At 45.1% G+C, this 20,631-nt stretch overlaps 1 protein-coding gene across 2 annotated transcripts in view; it reads right to left on the reverse strand.

Moving 5' to 3' along the window:
* Positions 1-20,631, reverse strand: part of AMOTL1 (angiomotin like 1) — a 192,029-nt gene that overhangs the window by 160,372 nt on the left and 11,026 nt on the right. For both annotated transcript variants that reach the window (XM_073582968.1, XM_073582967.1), the window contains exon 2: positions 10,814-10,919. In XM_073582968.1, the coding sequence (XP_073439069.1) occupies positions 10,814-10,886 (73 nt within the window). In that variant the 5' untranslated portion in view covers positions 10,887-10,919. The remainder of the gene's footprint in view (positions 1-10,813; positions 10,920-20,631) is intronic.

Here is a 20,631-nt window from a genome sequence, read left to right on the forward strand (position 1 = left end):
GCTTTGCAAGCCAAATGGTAAGTAGGTGCGCTTTACCGCATCGCGGCTGATATAGACCCGGTCAGCAGTGAATTCTTCCTCCAGGAACTCATAACCTTCCTGGATGTGGAATTCCAGAACCTGGCCCCTGGTCTAGGAATCTTGCACCACCTCCGGTCTGCCCGTGAGGGATCCCTCCAACCACCTTCTCAGTAAGTTGTCAGTCCACTTCCTTTCTTCCTTCGGGCTTCTGGGTGAGTTCTGCACTGATTATCATCATGGTTTATAATCGGGGGGGGCAGAGACCGGCGAGTCATTCATTATGCAGTGCTCGACCCATTTCTAGTCGATCTGCATGGCTTCCTCTACTGTACCCATCCTGGGTGCTGATGCACTGTCGATCTTGGGACTTCCTGACTCCTCCATCAGTACTGGCAACGGCCTGTGCTGGAACGGACTCGCTCCTCTCTTCAACGAAAAACGCCAGCACACCCCCTGTGGATTCTTTTGCTCTGGCCGAAGAGACTTCTGCCAGTATCCGACTCCAACACATTATGCATAGCTCATGTGCTAGTAGCCCCACATCTGGCTGCAGCATCGCCAACCACTGAAGCAACACCTGCGGCGGCAGCATCGGCCCTGGAACAGACTCTCTTGTCGGCTGACTGCTTGAGGCGACCCCGGGGGTGACAATCTCCTTCATATCGTGATTGCTGCCTTTTCCCAAACTACGATACCTCTGACTGGGGCTCGGTATGTAGTAAGCCATCTTCACCAGGAGCTCTCTATGGAACATCTCACCTCCAATGTGCTGCAGAGAAAATGGCGCCGGACGCCTTCCGATGGCGCACTTGTGACGTGACCTCCGCGTCAGGCTTCACTCTTGGCGGCTCCGCCTTCAGCCATGCCCACTTCCAGTGCACTTAAACACACAGCTGGCCATGCCTTATGCTGCACCACACCTCCCTCTGGAACGTACCTCCAATTCCGGGCAGGCCTTTCTTCACTGGGCCCATCCTTCTTTGGGCAGTAGCTCGTGGGGGCTGAACATCTTTTCGTGCTCTCAGGCGCCATCCACACCCACGATAGGCAGTGATTCTTCCTCTTTACTACCGTAGTCACCATCTTGGAATCCATCCTTCGGATCGCCATCTTAGGTCACATGTATTCCGGCGCTCTGTCATCTGTGCCATAAGCCACACTTTCCCCACTTTTTTTGTGTTAGGTAGTCGCATCCTGCCGACTACGCCAAATGTTAGATGCCCAAGCGAGGAAGTCGTGGGCAAGCTCTGGTCCCCACTCGCTCTGGCATCCTACAGACAATGTGTGTTTCAGTCCTGGTGTGCTGCTGTGTATGGGGTGCTTCCTACTTACTTCTGGCCAGTAGGCCTCTTCTGACTCCCGGAATCCTTCTTCTGGAACCAGGACAGCAAACAATCCAGGAGACACGTGGTTAATAAAACCAAACTTTTACTTACAGAATAGCAGTCTGTACAATATTTACAAGCAGGCTTAAAGGATAAGGCCCAATGGGTTGTCATCTTTCCCATAGGTACCGGATACAACTTTAGCCCTGGTTCTCGGGATATGTGGCATATTCCACTCTCTGGCTTTCCTAGCCCTTGGGGATTTTCCTTACTTCTAGCAGCATTTCTGGACTGCAATACCTTCCGCCCATTGTGGTCTGAGTCCATCTTTTCATCTAGCTTTGCAAGATGAGTGTGCGCCTGGCTCCCCACGTCCATCTCGAGGTTGCCCTTGGCCATTAGACGGAATCACACGAAGGGTGTTTACAACAGTTTGCTGGCCCAAATATTAAGCTTACGTTGTCCCTAGCAGCCCACTATTCCTGCTGCATGTGCACTCCTGCCCTCGCATCCACTGCCTGTGACTTCCTGCCTCTGTGACTAGCACTCCGTTCCCTCTCCCAACTGGGCTGGCCGCTTCAGTTAACCCTGTCCTAGTTAACTGCAGCCCAAGGGGATATTATACCTTTCCCACACAAATGCATCAAAATACATCTTAACCCTTAGGTGTCAGGGAGTAACCCTTTAACTCCAACCACTTTTACACCAGCAGTGTCTGCAGAGATGGAATAACTTTTTAAAGGAAATCTCCAATTTCTTATTTCATAGAGGGGGCTATGTCATGAAACCAACTCATTATCCTTTACTATAGGGCATCTCAATGTCAAAAAAAGGAAGGGTCACTTGCTCAGGACCCCATCTATCAGCCAAAATGGAGAATAAGTATGAAAGGGGCATGAATCACAGGAAGATCAGGGATGTCCATGTACTGTATGGCCATGTTTTTATATTAATAGCTGGCTTGTAATACTTCATTTCTCATCTAGTAGCTACTGCAGAGAAAATGCATGACTTGTCACACAGATGATCAGTGATCCCCAGTGATCACCTGGTATCGTTAAGGGTAACCAATCACCATAGTGTGGAAGGCTTGAATTTGAGAAGACCCCTTTATGTGTATGAATACGGTGTACGGTGGTTTAGATTTCTTTGGTCTTTCGAAATAGCTCTGTGAATCATACAAGACATTGCACAGAGCCATCTGGGATTTTGTATTCACAGCCACTATTTTCTACTATAAACTTTCTACAAGTGTGAAAAGATAATTTTGTTTTTCCTTTGCCTCAGGCATCAGGGTGTGAACTCATCCTCGTGTGGCTGAGAATTCCTGTTTGAACAGTTGTGTGTACCTAACTTCTGCCCACATATCATGGATGATTGGAGGTGGATGTTGCCTAATACTTATGCCAGATGTTTCAAATACTGGGTATTTCAATTGGGGCACAATAGATGGTGGTGGTAAAGAAAAAAAAAAAAAAAGAAGATTTGGAGACAACCAACTTATGCCTCTAAGATATAGACAGATGGATGCCATAAATTGAGGATCCTTTGTTCTACATAGTAACATAGTTAGCAAGGCTGAAAAAAGACATTTGTCCATCCAGTTTAACCTATATTCCGTCAGAATAAATCCCCAGATCTACGTCCGTCTAAAGAACCTAATAACTGTAAGATACAATATTGTTACGCTCCAGGAAGACATCCAGGCCTCTGTTGAACCCCTCGACTGAGTTTGCCATCACCACCTCCTCAGGCAAGGAATTCCAGATTCTCACTGCCCTAATGTAAGGGGGTCAGGGCTTAGCCCCTTTAATTGTTGATGCTACTGTTTACATGTACATAATTGCCCTATTTGTATGAGTCGTGTATATACTTGCTATATATTTCATTATGCCGCCTTTGCATATCTTTGTACTATATGTAAGCTACGGACAGTGCAGATAGGGAAAAGGCCACTAGATGGGGGCACTGAGTACACTGCATAGGAAGGTTTAGTTGTAGGACACTTAGAGGTTAATTGTAGGAATGGTAGATGGGGAATAAGGTAGACAGGTTTATTGGACATAGTCGGGGGCAGACCCCTGGTGCTGCTCAGGTAGCCTTGGGGCCTGGGCTGCTCAGCTATCACACAACGTTTTCAAGTAGAAGCCCAGCCATCCTTAGTAAGGAGAGGAAGTATTAAGAAAGGAAGAGAAGAGTGAAGTGTACGGTATCCGTAGCAATGTAGTGAAGAGGTTACAGGAGAAGTCTGGGAACAGAAGTAGTAGAATGGGCCACCAGCGAGTGCGTGGGCAGGATAACCAAAAATCGGTGGACAACTCAGTAGATTACATTTCCGAGTCTGGTCAGAAGTCGGTTCCAGGGAGATATATTGAAGTGGCATTTTCACCGGGCTCCTCGTCCCGATATACCTTTGTGACCTATTCCAGTGAAGTAGAAGAAGTTACAAAGATGAAGAATAATGCATTGTTGGTACTGTGACAAGTGTGCTGGAAGTGTTATGGATGTGCTGTGTCCTAAAGAGAATAAATTTGTTATGTTTAAAGTTGCTTTGGACTCTGCCACCTGTCTTGTCACTGGATGGAAGAACGGGGGGACACAGCAGGAAAGAAACAGCTGACAGCACAGTGAGTATGGATTGTGCTGACATGACTACCACCTGGCTGGTAGTTTACACTAACAGTAAAGAATCCTCTTCTATGTTGGGGGAAAAGCCTTTTCTCCTCCAGACGCAGAGAATGCCCCCTTGTGACCGTCACCTTCCTTGGTATAAACAGATCCTTGGAGAGATATTTGTATTGTCCCCTTATATACTTATACATGGTTATTAGATCGCCCCTCAGTAGTCTTTTTTCTAGACTAAATAATCCTAATTTTACTAATCTCTCTGGGTATTGTAGGTCACCCATCCCCTTTATTAATTTTGTTGTCCTCCTTTGTACTCGCTCTAGTTCCATTATATCCTTCCTGAGCATCGATGCCCAAAACTGTACACAGTACTCCATGTGCGGTCTACCCTTCTAGTTCTTCTTTGGCATATCAAGTCAGTTCATTTTTATAAACAAGTACATGTAATTCTACATTTCACCTGTAGTGGCCACTGCAGAATAAAATGAGCAGATAAGGGCTGTGTCATGATCACGTGTGTCTGGACGCAGATGTTTCCGCATGGCGAACCCATGTGACACACGTGACCCTGGATACACCGCCTCCAGTGGGGCGCATTTAAATAATAAAACGTGCAGGTGGATACGCCGCCTCCACCTGGCGAATTTGGGAATTACACGTTATACATAAAATCTGGAAACCCCGCATCAAGTAAGGCGAATTGAAATAATAAGGGGGGAACCTGGGAACTTTAACAATGGTGGGCCCTGCGATAGGGAATGGGAACATGGAGACCTCCTAAGCTCCCCTGAGCCAGTGTCCCTGCACTCCTTACATTCCCTAAACAGGCTCCGCACCTGTCGCCGCACGCGTACCTTTACGCCCTTGCTCACCCTGACCCTAAACCCTCACTAGGGAATGGGTCGGTGCGGAGACTAATCCCACCACTGCACTAATAACACACATGAGGAAAGAGACAATACAGGGGGAACACCACTTAGCTTTGCTCTGTTGCGTACGCTCCTAGCAACAGAGCCCACCACCTGCGTGCGTCTTCTCCTCCACCCGGATCCATCACCATAACAGGATCCTTCACCTTAGTGCAGCCTTGGAGCAGAGTCCACCACCAGTTGCAGCTGCTTAGAACCAGAGTCCCAAGGATGAGTTCAGCTTCTGACACGAAGTCGAGCATGCTTGAGTCCAGTTCAGCAGCCAAGTCCCACATGGTGAGTGCCACTCTCCATAGTAGCCACTCCACCAGACCATGCAGACACTTCCCGCTGACACCATCACTGCGACTCCACCACGCCATGCCAGCCCTTCATCCAGACACCATAGCTGAAACACGTCCCCCCTGGCTAAGCTGCGCAGGACTCCTCACCAGCTCCATCCTTCCTCCAGGCTCTCCAACTCAAAGTGAACACAAACTCACAATATCACAGGCAGTGAGTGAACACCCTGAGCACACCTTTATAGGGTGTCAAACCTGATCCATAATTAAGTGAACATTAACCTAAACCTAAGGTGCGATACCATTCCCCACCACCGGGCAACTTAGAATGAACTACACCACGTGATAATTCTAATGGCCACCGGGGGCAATCACGACACACTTTGGAACCAAAGGAAAAAAAGTTCACTTAATGCATTTAATACCGCCAGATCCAACACTGGATCATGACAGTACCCCCTCAATGAGGGGCCTCTGGACCCTCAAGACCACCCCTCATTAGGGAAACACCTACAGCGGGGACGCACAGATCCTGAGTTCACCCCACCACTACCTGACACTTCAGGTGTATGACAAACGCACCGCTGGTATTGGCAATAAAGTTCCTTTTGGAGGCACCACTCATCTCCACAGCGCCGACCTGGGGAACGAGTTTATGTATGTGTATGTTTGTTTGTTATGAGCTGATCAGGCTCCACAACACACTTCCACAAGATGTTTTTTGGTGGCACCATACACGCTCATTCACACACAGGTCCGGACCTGAACGTTTATTGCACACATACATATGTCATAACTCGGTGAACTCATTCTGAACTAGACAGCAGAGGTGTCCCCCTGCATCACCACACTCACACCCCCTCAATTCACCAAGGGGTCACCACCCCCCAACCCTCTTCACCATGAGGTCTGCACCTCCCAGGGTTGGTTAATGGCGAGGGTTGAGATTTGTCCCTACTCCCCCGCAGCACACCAGCTGCTCACACCAGGAGGAGAGGGAACGCATATGGAGGAAATATACACTCACTGGCCGCCTCCACACGGCCAGGAGGGGCGGCTTCTACGGTGGTATTTGAAGATTTGGCGTAAACCCCGCGGACTCTACACCAGTCAGCTCATCACTGGAACGCACCCCTTCACCTCGGGGAATACCAGGCAGCTCCGTGGGGCACCATTCCTCCCACCTGCCTGGGTACGCCCACGTGCATGAGCAAGTCCCGCTCCCCAGCAGCGACTCCAGGGGCTTTTGCCAGACCCGCAATTTGCCAAAGCCGCCATATTGATTTCATGGTTACCTGAGCAGAGGCCCCAGACCGTGATAACTGCTGCTGCAGCGGCTCCAACACACCTTGCCGCTCCCCACTCACATCAGTGAGGCCCGGCAGCAATTACTCAGTGGTCTCCACATGGCCAAAGCGCACCAGAAAAAGAAACTGTAAGGCCTGTGATAATGTCATGATCACGTGTGTCTGGACGCAGATGTTTCCGCATGGCGAACCCATGTGACACACGTGACCCTGGATACACCGCCTCCAGTGGGGCGCATTTAAATAATAAAACGTGCAGGTGGATACGCCGCCTCCACCTGGCGAATTTGGGAATTACACGTTATACATAAAATCTGGAAACCCCGCCTCCAGTAAGGCGAATTTAAATAATAAAGGGGGAACCTGGGAAACTTTAACAATGGTGGGCCCTGCGATAGGGAATGGGGACATGGAGACCTCCTAAGCTCCCTTGAGCCAGTGTCCCTGCACTCCTTACATTCCCTAAACAGGCTCCGCACCTGTCGCCGCACGCGTACCTTTACGCCCTTGCTCACCCTGACCCTAAACCCTCACTAGGGAATGGGTCGGTGCGGAGACTAATCCCACCACTGCACTAATAACACACATGAGGAAAGAGACAATACAGGGGGAACACCACTTAGCTTTGCTCTGTTGCGTACGCTCCTAGCAACAGAGCCCACCACCTGCGTGCGTCTTTTCCTCCACCCGGATCCATCACCATAACAGGATCCTTCACCTTAGTGCAGCCTTGGAGCAGAGTCCACCACCAGTTGCAGCTGCTTAGAACCAGAGTCCCAAGGATGAGTTCAGCTTCTGACACGAAGTCGAGCATGCTTGAGTCCAGTTCAGCAGCCAAGTCCCACATGGTGAGTGCCACTCTCCATAGTCGCCACTCCACCAGCCCATGCAGACACTTCCCGCTGACACCATCACTGCGACTCCACCACGCCATGCCAGCCCTTCGTCCAGACACCATAGCTGAAACACGTCCCCCCTGGCTAAGCTGCGCAGGACTCCTCACCAGCTCCATCCTTCCTCCAGGCTCTCCAACTCAAAGTGAACACAAACTCACAATATCACAGGCAGTGAGTGAACACCCTGAGCACACCTTTATAGGGTGTCACACCTGATCCATAATTAAGTGAACATTAACCTAAACCTAAGGTGCGATACCATTCCCCACCACCGGGCAACTTAGAATGAACGACACCACGTGATAATTCTAATGGCCACCGGGGGCAATCACGACACACTTTGGAACCAAAGGAAAAAAAGTTCACTTAATGCATTTAATACCACCAGATCCAACACTGGATCATGACAGGCTGTTTCTCCAAGCATTTCTCTGCAGCGGCCACTAGTGGGCAAATGAAGCATTACAAGCTAGCTATTAAAACAAATATTTGGCTATGCAATACACCTGAATCTGCCACAGTGATACTTGCTCTATCACAAGGATCCATCACTGTGGCTAAGAGATTGGGATCCTAAATAATAAGACCCTCTTATACTACTGCAAACAGCTAATTTGACTAATTTACCATACAGTGGCCACTATAGGTGAAAAGTAGAATTACATGTATTTAAATGTGCACACCTGCAACAATATTAATAGAAGGTAGGGTAATGAATATAAGAAAAGGTAAATTGCTACTATACCCCATTGAGAGGCACCCAAGAGTCCCCAGTATCACTAATAGACAAAAGCTAAGAGAGATGGAGAGATAAAAATACTGTCTACTCTCCCACACTGATTTTGCTTTTAAAGGCCAGGTGCCTATACAGCAGGTGCATAGCACTCACCAGCCCAATTTTAGCGGGGGATCTTAACGCGCCACACTTAAATTGCTGATAAACTGTTCAACACAAGTGTGATCCACATCTTATTTAAACCCTATGGAGTATGCTACTAGAAGCCAGTTGTAAGACTATTCTGACCATCGTCTGCTACTTAGTGCATCCCTGCTGTTTGATTCTACCATTGCTTCTGGTTACTAACTTTGGATTGCTTAGATGTCCTGTCTGCCTTATGAGTCTGACTCTGACCCTGTCCTCTTGGCATTGATCTCAGCTTCCTCTTGACCATATTCCTGACTTCAGATTCTGTGCTGACTTAGCCCTCTCTGGTTCTGACCCGGCATATCAAATACCCTCTGCCAGTTCACTCCACCGGCAAGCAGCCACTCTGTGGCTGTAATCCAGGGGGCCCTGCATAAGTCCAGATCGCAACATAAAGGTTAAAGGGGGAAGGCCAGGGTTCCTCTGGGACCTGCTAAGACGAGTCGCTTCAGCAAAGCTGATCATGGAAGCCTTTAGAGCTGTCAGGCTTCCACGCACCTCCAATTTTACATTACAATTCCTCACAGTTTTGATTGAAGCAGAGGCAGCTGAGATACTTTAATTCACAGTAACTATGCAAAGTGCACACTTTCTACTATATTTTGAAAATACAAAACTTCTGTTGTATAGATAATTCAGCATAATGGTGATGGTATTGTAATAGATAAACTCTATTTATGTCTTCTTAATTTTTCTAGTTACAATAAGTATGGGAAGTTGGCATTGCCTCAGTTTATATTAGCCGTGATTGATGTGAAAGGAAGCACCGGAGGGAAGCCCAGAGGCTATGCCTAGCTACAGTTTGCGAATAGAAACCTCAGACTTAGCTCACACCCTCCAGCAAAGTCAAACACACTACAACCATTTCAGATTTATCAGAGCTCATTAGATAGGGAAGTATGAAGCATCCTGTATTGGCAGTCCACCCACGCAATAGAACAATTCCAAAAGAATTGTTCTTCTCGGGAAATAAAGCAAATTATGTACATTTCAGTGGCTTCAAGACACATTAAAGCTGTCTGGAGCAGGCCTTAAAGACCTCAACAGATCTTTGCATTCTCATAGAGACACCAGGACATCATTAGACTTTCATGATGACACCACCAGATCTTCCCATTTTTATAGAACCTCCACCAGATTTTCACATCATTGAATAGACACCACCAAATAACACTCTTATGAAAACCCAACCAAATATTTAGACTCATCTAGAAACCTCACAAAATCTTCACACCTTCAGAGAAGACACCTTCAGATTTTGACACTCTAGTGCAGACACCAACAGTCTTTTATGCTCTCGTGCAGAAAACACCAGATCTTTATGGTCTTGAACAGACACAATCAGAATTTTATCCTCTTGTGCAGACATCACCAGATCTTCACACCTTCATGGAGGCACCACCAGATTTTCCCATTCTTGGAAACAAAAACCTATATTTACACTTTTAGGATAACAATATCAGATTGTTACACTATTGTGGATGCATCACCAGATCATCATACTCTTTTGGAGATACTAACAGATCTTTACACTCTCTTGGAGGCACCACAAGATGTTCTCATTCTTATGGTGACACCACCAGAGTACACTTTTATGGAAACCCATACCAGATCTTGACAATCCTATACAAACCACATCAGGTCTACACACTCATGTGAAGACATCTTCTGATCTCAACTCTCTTATTGAGGCATCACCAGATATTCATATCCTTGTGGAGACATCATGAGATCTTTACATTCATGTGCAAACAGCACCAGATATTCACAGTCTTGTGGAGATGCCATCAGATCTTTACCCTTTTGTTAGGAAACCACCAGATCTTCACCCTCTTACTGAATCACTACCCGATCTCCCAATCATAGGAAAACACCACTATATCATGCTCCTATAGAAACTCAACCAAATTTTCACAATCTGTTATAGACACCTTCAAATCTTGACACTCTTATTGAGGCCTCACCAGATCTTCATGGCCTTGTGAAGTTACCATCAGATCTTTACATTCTCATGGAGCAACAAGTTTTTCGTATTCTTGGAGACAATAACCTATATTTACACTGTTGTGGAAACACCTCTAGATTTTTACACTCTTGTAGATACTTCACCAGAGTCTCACACTGTTATGGTGATTCCAACAGATCTTTAAAAGTCAATGAAGCCAACTCCAGATCTTCACAGTCTGATGGTGTTACATTTGTGCCAAATGCTTTTAGTTCCAGCAATCACCAAGAGCAAAATAATTACTTGGAACAAAGTTAGACTGGCCCAGCAGAACATTCTTGGTGGTCATGGGCTACAAGACACTTAAGGTTAAAATCTACGTTAAGAATTAATTATTATTTCACACATTTAGTATTTAGTTTGAGGTCTCTGGAGTTCTCATCAAAGACATTGCGATGATCTTTTAGAATGTACCTATGATGGAAATGGCAAGGCTTTCTTTTACGTCTTTAAAAATTATTTGCACTTTGGTATAATATCTCAACTGAATCCATACCTCGTCTTGATCCCATGCGATGAACAATGGGCTGTAATCTGCCCATGTCATCCTGCAGCCATCTCTCATCCATGGTCCCACAAAAACTCAGTTGGTGTGATTGCACCTAAGGAAAGCAAAGATATTACCTTAACTTATTGGGTACCAAGAATTTCAGTTGCAACATATCTGCTGTCTTGCAATCAAAGTGTCGTCTATATTTAGGCACAGGCCAGCACAAACTTGTAATGACAACCAGACGTGGGACAAGCTCTCCTAGTACTCTAGGCAGAATTTTCAGAATGGTCTATCCACCCTTGGTTTCTAAATTCAGCTTACCATAATTGCTTTTCAAGAACATGTAATACCACCACTTGTTGCACCTTCACTTTTCTATAGTGTTCTTACATACTCAAATGTGTCCTTGCCTTTATTCTTGGCTTGACATATCCCGAGATGAGTAGCATATGATGACCAACTTTAATTTTTGATGATACTCTGTTGGGTGATGCTTATATTATATATATCTACGTGTGGCCACCCAGTTGGTTTTAAGTGAATTGCAGTCTCTAAAGGGCTTTGCTAGAAATTCAGGATAATGTATTGAATGTTTAATGCTCTTGAATATTTATGGAAAATGCTTAAATATTAAAGGGTATGGACCGATTATTAGACGTCCAACCACTAGGACCCTCACAGATCCTGAGAAGAGGGCTTTCAAAACCCCATGGAGCAGAGGCATCTAATCTCAATTTGACTGGCATTAGGAATGAATGCAGAGGAGATGCACGTGCTCGGGATCTACTCTATTCACTCTGGTGGTTCCAGCAATAGCCCCCCCATCTTAGTACAAACCCTTTAATTCCCTAAAATAATGTTACGACCCCTTTCAAGTATTAACAATCAGTGCAAATGACATGGGAAATAGGTGCAATGTGAGTGACAAACTGCAGATTAGGTGGATTATATATTTAAAGGGAATGTGTCATCAGAAAAAGACTTATTGCTTACATTAAGTTTTTGTATTAGATGGTTTTTTTTTTTTAATTTATAGCACAATCTGTATTTAAAAGTTGTAATCTTGCAATTTTTACACTAATCACTGGGGTTAATTTAATCGCATATTTCTTGATATTTACAGAAGACTTTTCAGAAACCTCACTATCATCAGAAGCTGAATTACAATGACAGCTAAAACCTCATTATTCAGCTGATCCACCAATCACAATAGGTGATGTCACAGCTCCCCTCCTCCACCTTCCTTCGCAGTGAGCTTTGCCCATGCTCCCTTTAATACAAAATATAGGGTCAGAGTCAGTCTATGGATGCTCGAGTACATATGGATTTGCTAAAAGAATAGGAAGTCTAGGATAGCGCCAGTGGAAGTGTGAAAATCGAAAGACTTCTAAAACTTTTATTTTAATACAGATCGTTATGTGAAAGAAATTTGCCATTTTTTTCAAATGCATTTAACATAAAATTTGATTTTTTTTGTGAGGACTAAATTCCTTTAAAGTAGTTGTCCTGACTTTTTTATATACCCTATAAACTCATTCAGAATTAATAATCCTCTGTTCTAGATCTCCCTCTCTTGGTCAGACTTAGCTCTTGTTCTGGAGGACCTGACCTCTCTTACATTACACAGACAACCCATTGGCTTGAATGGTCGCTCCTGCAATGCTTTATTTGCCCTGTCGAGGCGCTGCAAGGAATTTGAACATGTATTCTCTGGATTCCTTACCAATCACAGCTCACCGCTGGAGGGTCCCAGCAATATAACAGTTTGTGATCAATTTATTGCCAGACAAGAAATCCTTCTAACATGTCCAAAGCAGAAACCTCCTTTTAAAGGAAATATCTCAGAAATACTAACTGTGTCTTATTGTGATTTATGGAATAAATAGAGGAGCCTGAATTATCAAGGAGTTACAAATTGGGTTTATTACTTCTTCAGCTGTAAGTATAGGGCAAATATGTGTACTGGTAACACTCGTGCCCAGATCCTTGTGCCAATGGGGACCGAAAACCCATCCAACAATACTGCTGATTGCATTTTTACCGTCTGTAAAAATACAAAACTATACGGGCTCTAACAATATACCATAATACTCCATTGTTCTATTGAGGCCACATCGGCAGCCATAGTCTAATACCGACTGGAAACCACATCTCTCTGCCCCCTCCCAATACCAATCATGGTGAGTAACCACAAATGAAACAATGCACAATTCATTCCTCAATCACATCTGTAAAAAAAAAGTTATATTTTTGTCTGTCGGGTGCTAGGAGGATGTTCTCCTTCCTCCAGTTTAACCTCTATAGCTAATTACCTGCCTCTAATTGCCCAGGAAGCCACTTGAGTGTGTGACCTCCTAACGAAAGGTCAAAAAGTCAACCAGTTCGGCGGTCATGTCGGTCCTAACAAAGGGCTCCTTTCATTTCTAGAACAGAGCACAGGAACATTGTGAAATATGAGCGGAGATGTATTACAGTGACAATGAGTGGGGCTTACAACTATGATGGTGGTGCCCATGTTAATATTGGATTGGCCCCTTTACATCCAGGTCTTTGTCTTCTGCTGTAATAAAATGATCATACTCTTAAGGTATATCATATGATTTTGTCACCTAAAATCTTTCTGTGAAACGTGAGACGATGTCTCTGTCTAATTTTGCTCAGTTCTTTTAAAATTATTTTTTTCCTTTCTTTTATAAAATGTACAAATGGTGTGGAAAATAAAACAAAAAAGTTGGATTTTTTTTTTTTAAATAAAATAAAAAACAAACCTAGCCATACATAGAGGATAGGTGTCTACAGTCAAAATAGCCTTCCTGATCCTGGTGTTTCCTGCCATCATCCTCTCCATGCTGATAGAGAAGACACTAATGTTTCTTTACCTCTTCCATCACTTTTCAATCCCATATAAATTTTGGCACTTTTTTGCACTAGCACTTTACATTTTCATACTTATTTAGGCACATGCCTGTTTAGCTAGGATGGGGAACATTCAAATTCCGGTTGAAGGTCCTGCCGGTATTAAACCGGTTCCTTCACTATTTATTTTGATTGTTATCACTTGTGTGTCACCCTGTCACTTTGGTGTGTCAGTCACTAGACCTTTTCAGGGTGCAGTTCCCTTACTGGTTCCCTCCTGATTGTTCTATTGGGGAAGTGTGTGGCCATTAGGTTCTATCCGACCCTCCTTCGACCTCCTCCCCCGAAGGCTCCTAGTTCTTGCATGGGTGGCAGCTCAGACAGATGATAGGAGCAAAATTGGGTCTACCTTGGCTTCAGCTAGGGGAAGCTATTTGCCCTTGACCCTCGCTGTGTTCTTCTGGCTCAGAGAGATAGAGAACAGTTATTGGGGGCCTTTCTCCTGCTTGACAGGGCTACAAGAGACCGAATCTTAGTGTACTTTTTAGTGGCGCCATTAGTCACTTTTTTCGCACACTCGGGTGGAAAGCACGATCTCGGACTTTCAAATAACTTTTCAATCCCCTTCTGGAAAAAAAAAGACTGTGTTACACACCTGTCCCAAGTATCCCGGGCTCTACTTCCTTCCCCTGCATCTAGGTCCCTCTGTTGTTCTCCACTTTGTGATTTGTAAGTGGCCTGATGTGGCTCAATTACCTTATCTCCCTAGGCCTATTTAAGGCTTAGTAAGACACCCACCTGTGTCTTAGGATTGAGTCCTATGTTAGTGTGCACCATTTGTGCATATTATGCTTCAACTTGCCTTCATCAATGTTAGGTTCATCTGTCCTACTGTTCCTGAGATTCTAGATTGTTCAAGTCCTCATGTCCCCTAGGAAGCTACACCAAAGCCGTGGGCCCGTGTGCATACCTGTACCTGAGGCTTAGTGCATTCTCCTCACTAGGTGAGACTTACAAACTGAAAGAAATGTGACCAAAATTCTACCATTTTCTGATGACGATAGGGTAGGGAAGGAACATCAAGGTTCACACAGCCTATACGTAAAAAAGAAATGTCCCAACCTTCTTATCATGGATCTCTCAGCCATTGAATGAACTTCCTATGGTATGTATCTACTTTGTCATTCATATTTTATTGACCTTTGCTTATGTCCAAATGATTAAATGATTAGTTTTCTATCTATTTCCTACATTCTCTGGCAGAGATACTGTAGATGCAAAACAAGTGCACTGAACTGTATAGCCATGGAAAGGGTGCACCGAAGTACGGCTTCCCAGTCAAATATGAAGGCAGGTTCTATGGCTTCGTCCTTCGCAGTGGGGCAGAATGGAACACAGGCAGAGGTAGAAATGCAACCAGGAGGTCTGAAGGCAGCAAAAACTTGAGTGGCCATTGAATTTCCAGAAGAGGGCCTCAAGGCGAAGATCCCGCCAAAACTTTCGAAAGTGAAACTGGAGGACCAGATGGAGGAGGAAGTGCCTCACCGGTTGAGGCCTAGCAGAAGTGGAAAGCAGCTCAAAGTGAGAGTTGCGGCGTGGCCGGTGAACCCACCACAACCCCCTACCCCTGAGCCCTTACCCATAATGTATGAGGAGGAAATTCCGGCCCCTGCCCCTGAGCAGGCGGCTTGGATAGCGTGGATAGTGTAGAAGAAACAGCGGGAAAGAGAAGTCTGGGCAGAATTGCGGCACCCAAGAGAAGCCATGGCCAACCAGATGACACATGGCCTCATCCAGTTCTTTAATTCAAGTCGGGAGTAAAGCTTCATCCTTGAGGCCAGAACTGGAGATAGGTTATACGTTAATACCGATTCCTTATGGTTACAACAAAAACCCCCAGTCGAGGGACAATGTGACCTTCATCAAGGAAGACAGGTCTAGGGAGTGCTACGCGGTGGCGATCACTCTATTTTTCTCAGAAAAGGACCAACGAACGGTGGAGTTCCAGAAGGCCATACGAATGCATGTGACTGCCATACCTCAAACTAGGGCCACTACCCCCAGGCCCCAAGATGCTACCCAATCAGCAACACTCCCCAGAGTGTTAGACAGCTGGAAAACATGCAGCCGCAGGAACTCGAGCATATTATCCGAGCATGCCCAAAATACTCAGGTAATACCCAAGCAAGCTCGGATAACACGTTATCCAAGCACTTTCATTCATCACTATTAATAATATGTTGAAGAGATGGGTTAGGAATGGTATAAGTGTGATGGTGAGGTTGGGGATGAGGTGGGAAGGGGTCAAGTGCACAAGTGGTGAGGTGTAATTTGGAGAGGAGATGAGTAAATATTCCTTCAGTGACATTGGGGAGGGAGATTATGGGGGGAAGCGCATTGGTTTGGTATACAAAGGGGTTGTGGTGGTCAAACAATAAAAACTTGCCTTGTTTTGTCGATCTTATTTTTGAAGTGTGTGACAAAGTACTCAGCAGAGATAAGTTGGAGGGGGCAGTGATGGGTGGAGGAGGAAGTTAAAAGTGTCGACTAACTGTTTGGGGTTGTGGGATAAGAAAGATACAAGGTTTGTGAAGTAGGCCTGTTTAGCAGAGGTGAGGGCTGATTTGAATGCAAGTGTTGCTTGTTTGAATGTAGTGAAGTCGTTTTCCAAATGCTTTTTTAGTGAAGTTATTGTGCCAAGGTGGTCTATTGATTCATTGCACTCTGCCATGCATGAGACGAGTGACCGCGTCAATAACCGAAGAGTGGCATTGTAGTAAGCAATGACACTGTCTGTGTCATGGAGTGGAGATATGGATGCCAGTGGTAGAATAGAGTCAGAGCGTATGTGAGTGTCTAGATGTTCGAGGTACCATTGGTACCATTAAATCTGTTATCCGTTGCCTGAATCAGTAGGTCACCATTTTTCTTGCTTCTGTGCACTAAGGTTCCCTGCAAAAGACACTGACTTCTGCATTGTACTGCCCATGCAGTTCACATTGAAGATGAGCAGAAGGATACATTATGAATAAAGGTGTACAGCATAGCTGGGCAAACAATGAAGCCAGTGACTGACCTTAGCAGGACACCTTAGTGCTCAAAAGCAAGGAAAACAGCGATTTACCCAGTTGCTAGATTTCCTGACTCCCATTTGACATCACAGACATGTTGAGCTATCACCTAGCAGAGAGGGAAGTGCTAACGATGGAAATAACTTCAGAGGCAGATTTTACTTAAGTGCTCTGGGTGTGACAAAGCACCTAATGCCTCATTTACATACTGCAAAAAACATGGATTCCTTCGGTTTCAGGCAATGAATATTGGCTATAAAGGTACCAATGCATGTACCTTACTGACCTACATGCTCATTGGGGGTGATCTTGATTGATTATCTTTAAGCTCGTGGTTTTCCTGGCAGCCTCTGAACATTGTTTTGTATGCAGGGCCACCATCAGTGCATTACTGCCCTTACTGGCGTATGGGACCTGGTGAGCAGAGGGGGCCCGGAGGATTCGGCCAGTGCAGTAACTGAATGTACGTCCGAGACGCACATACAGTTATCATCTATTGCTGAGCAGGCCCGCATGGCAACAGTTAAAATTCACCAGCCAGTCACAGGCTGGCAGCTGACCTCAGCGCTCACGTTGCCGGCGTATGACGTCATTGACATTCGTCGGTGAGTCCACACTTCAAATGGATGAAGGGCATGACGATGCTGGACCAACACCAGTTAAGGAGAAAGTGTTTTTTTATTGAAAGTGGCAAGCCGCAATATATTTGGGCGGCAGGATGAAGACACATGGTGCAGGATCATGGGGCAGGATGGAGACAGATGGGGCAGGAACATGGGGCAGGATGGAGATAGATGGGGCAGGAACATGGGGCAAGATGGAGACAGATGGGCCAGGAACATGGGGAAGGACGAAGATACATGGTGCAGGACCATGGGGCAGGATTGAGACAGATGGGGCAAGAACATGGAGCAGGATGGAGACACATGGTGCAGGATAGAGGGGCAGGAACATGGATCAGGATGGAAGCACATGGTGCAGGATCATGGGGCAGGATGGAGAAACATGGTGCAAGATCATGAGGCAGGAACATGGGGCAGGATGGAGACAGATGGGGCAGAATCATTGGTCAGGATGAAGACACATGGGGCAGGATCATGGTGCAGGATGGATATGATGGAGACACATGGGGCAGGATCATGGCACAGGTGAGGCAGAATCATGGGAAAGATGACACAGGATAATGGGACAGATGGGGCAGGATCATGGGACAGATGAGGCAGGATCATAGGGCAGAATTATGAGGCAGGATCATAGGGCAGAATTATGGGACAGATGGGGCAGGATCATGGGGCAGAATTATGGGACAGATGGGGCAGGATCATGGGACACATGAGGCAGGATGAAGATAGATGGGGCAGGATGGAGACAGATAGGACAGGAAGGGGAGATCATGTGGGGCAGGATTGGACATCATATGGGGGCAGAATGGAGACACATGAGGGCAGGATGGGATAACATATGGGGCCAGGATGGGAGAACATATTACTAGAGCCAGGAATGAGTCACAAGGAGGCCAGGATGGGGGATATTATTACTGTAGGGACTAATTAAGGGATACTATTATTGCAGTGATATATTCTATTTTTGAGGATACTGTTCTCAATGGGGAATGCTGGTATAGTGTGCAGGGTGAGACTGTTGTTTTTTTTCTTCATCTGGTGTAGGGTAAAAGTTTGGAAAAAAATAAGTAATGTGCTCTGCAAGCGCTGCTGTAGATAACTGTGCTATTTCCTGCATAGACGAGTCCTGTCTGGAAGAAGTGATGGCAGTTTGTACTGGATGAAAAGCGAAGATGAAGGACTTCAAATATAGACGTCACGGGTAAGTCAGGGTATTACCTGTACACTTACACTGTACATTATATACAGAGCTCCTGTGTACAATGTCACCGATGATCCTGAATTTCCGGTACACTGACACTATATACAGAGTTCCTGTGTATAGTGTCACCGGTGATCACTGTATTACCTGTACCACTGTATTACCTGTACACTGACACTATATACAGAGCTCCTGTGTACAATATCAGCGGTGATCACCGTATTACCTGTACATTCACACTATATACAGAACTCCTGTGTATAATGTCACTGGTAATCACTGCATTACCTGTATACTGACACTATATGCAGAGCTCCTGTTTAATATCACTGGTGATCACTGTATTACCTGCACACTGACACTGTATACTAAGTACAGAGCTCTTGTGTATAAAGGCACTTATGGTAATTTTAGTATTTTTTTTTTTATTAATGATCAGTTTTGTATTGGGTCACTACATGGTGGTAATCTGTGGTCTGGTCATGGTGTGGTGGTATTTGTCCCTTGTATGTGACATTATTGGTCATTTTAAAAACTGAAAAATACATAAAAATATACCTAAAAAGAGTATTGGATATTTTAACAAATCTTTAATAAGTTACAGTAGAGTAGGGCCTGGCCAAAAGGGTCAACCTTGTCATGGTGGTGACTTAAAAAATCTTTTTGCCAATACAAAAGCTGCTGGCTATGTATGTGATCTGGTGATGGGAACTGTTATGTGTGATTAGCGAGGACGTGGTGCAGAAGTGGAGGTTTTCCAAGAGTGTGCGTTGGGTTTGTGGAAGACTCAAGTGGTGGAGGCATGGCTGGTGTGGAGCCTGGGTGGAGTCTCAAGGGGGAACAGAAATTTTGTCATTATGGGGCCCTGAAATTCCTGATGGCAGCCCAGACAGAGATGTAATATAAAATTATTGGGCTCCAGTGTAAAATCTACAACGGGTTGGGAGAAAAGCAATTGCAGTCTCATCCAAGTCCTCGAGCTTCCAAGTGTGTCATCAGGCCACTCTGCCACACAAGATGGCAGCAGTATTATAAAAAGTATATAGTTGTTGGTAGGAGGTCTGGTTTAGATTTTGCATTAAGGCTCAGGAACAAGGTTCGGCTTCTAAAAAGTCTTCTATCATACATTATTTACAGCAGGAATCTCCCCTAAGATTCAAGTGAAACCCTATAGTTTGTCCCCCTGACCCCATTATTAAGAATAACCTTAAATGGGTTGTTCCCTAAATAGAATATACCACCACAATATACAGTGCCATGTTAAAGTATGTGGGCACCCCCGGTCAATTCTTGTTTGAGAGATTTTCATCCATTCTTCCTTGGAAAATTCTTCCTGTTCTGTGAGATTCCTGGATCGTCTTGCATGCTCTGGTATTTTAAGGTCTAACCACAGATTTTCAATGATGTTCCGATCATGGGACTGTGAGGGCCATTATAAAACCTTGAGCTTGCGCCTTTTGAGGTAGTATATTGTGTATTTTGACGTGTGTTTAGGAATCAGTAACAAAAATATGACAATTTTTTTTTTAGCCTAAAATACAAAGGAAATGTGTAATCATTAACTTCAGGCCTTTTAGAGATCATTTCATCTCCAACATGCTTAACTGTTCACAATAACAGTAATTTTGATCAGGGGTGTCCAAACTTTTACATGCCACTGTAGATGATAAATGCATAATTGCTGAGGTTTTTGATTGCCGAGACCCCTATAGATTCCCAAAACAGGCTCAAAGTCCCCTGTGCAAATGGCGTAGTAGTACTAGTGGGCATGTTCGACCATCACCCCTGTAGGAAGTGAATAGAGGGGTGGTCGCACATGCTCTCTACCGCTCCATTTTTACAATGGGATACAGATTTGTTTGTTTGGGTGGGTTCCACCAATCAGGACCTCGGGGATCCTACCAGTGAATCGGTGATATATGAAGTTTATGGGACAATGCCTTTAAATAGGAAATTTCTGTTAGTGTAATAGTTAAGGTAGAGTGGTTTACTTCACTACACGTTACACGTTAGACTCATCCACTAGAGACATGGCCCCCGATCCTTGTGAATTCTTCTCAAAGTATGAAA

Source organism: Dendrobates tinctorius, unplaced genomic scaffold (assembly GCF_039654945.1).
Source record: "Dendrobates tinctorius isolate UK_male_01 unplaced genomic scaffold, ASM3965494v1 ptg000075l, whole genome shotgun sequence".
In the NCBI taxonomy this organism is placed as follows: Eukaryota; Metazoa; Chordata; class Amphibia; order Anura; family Dendrobatidae; genus Dendrobates; species Dendrobates tinctorius.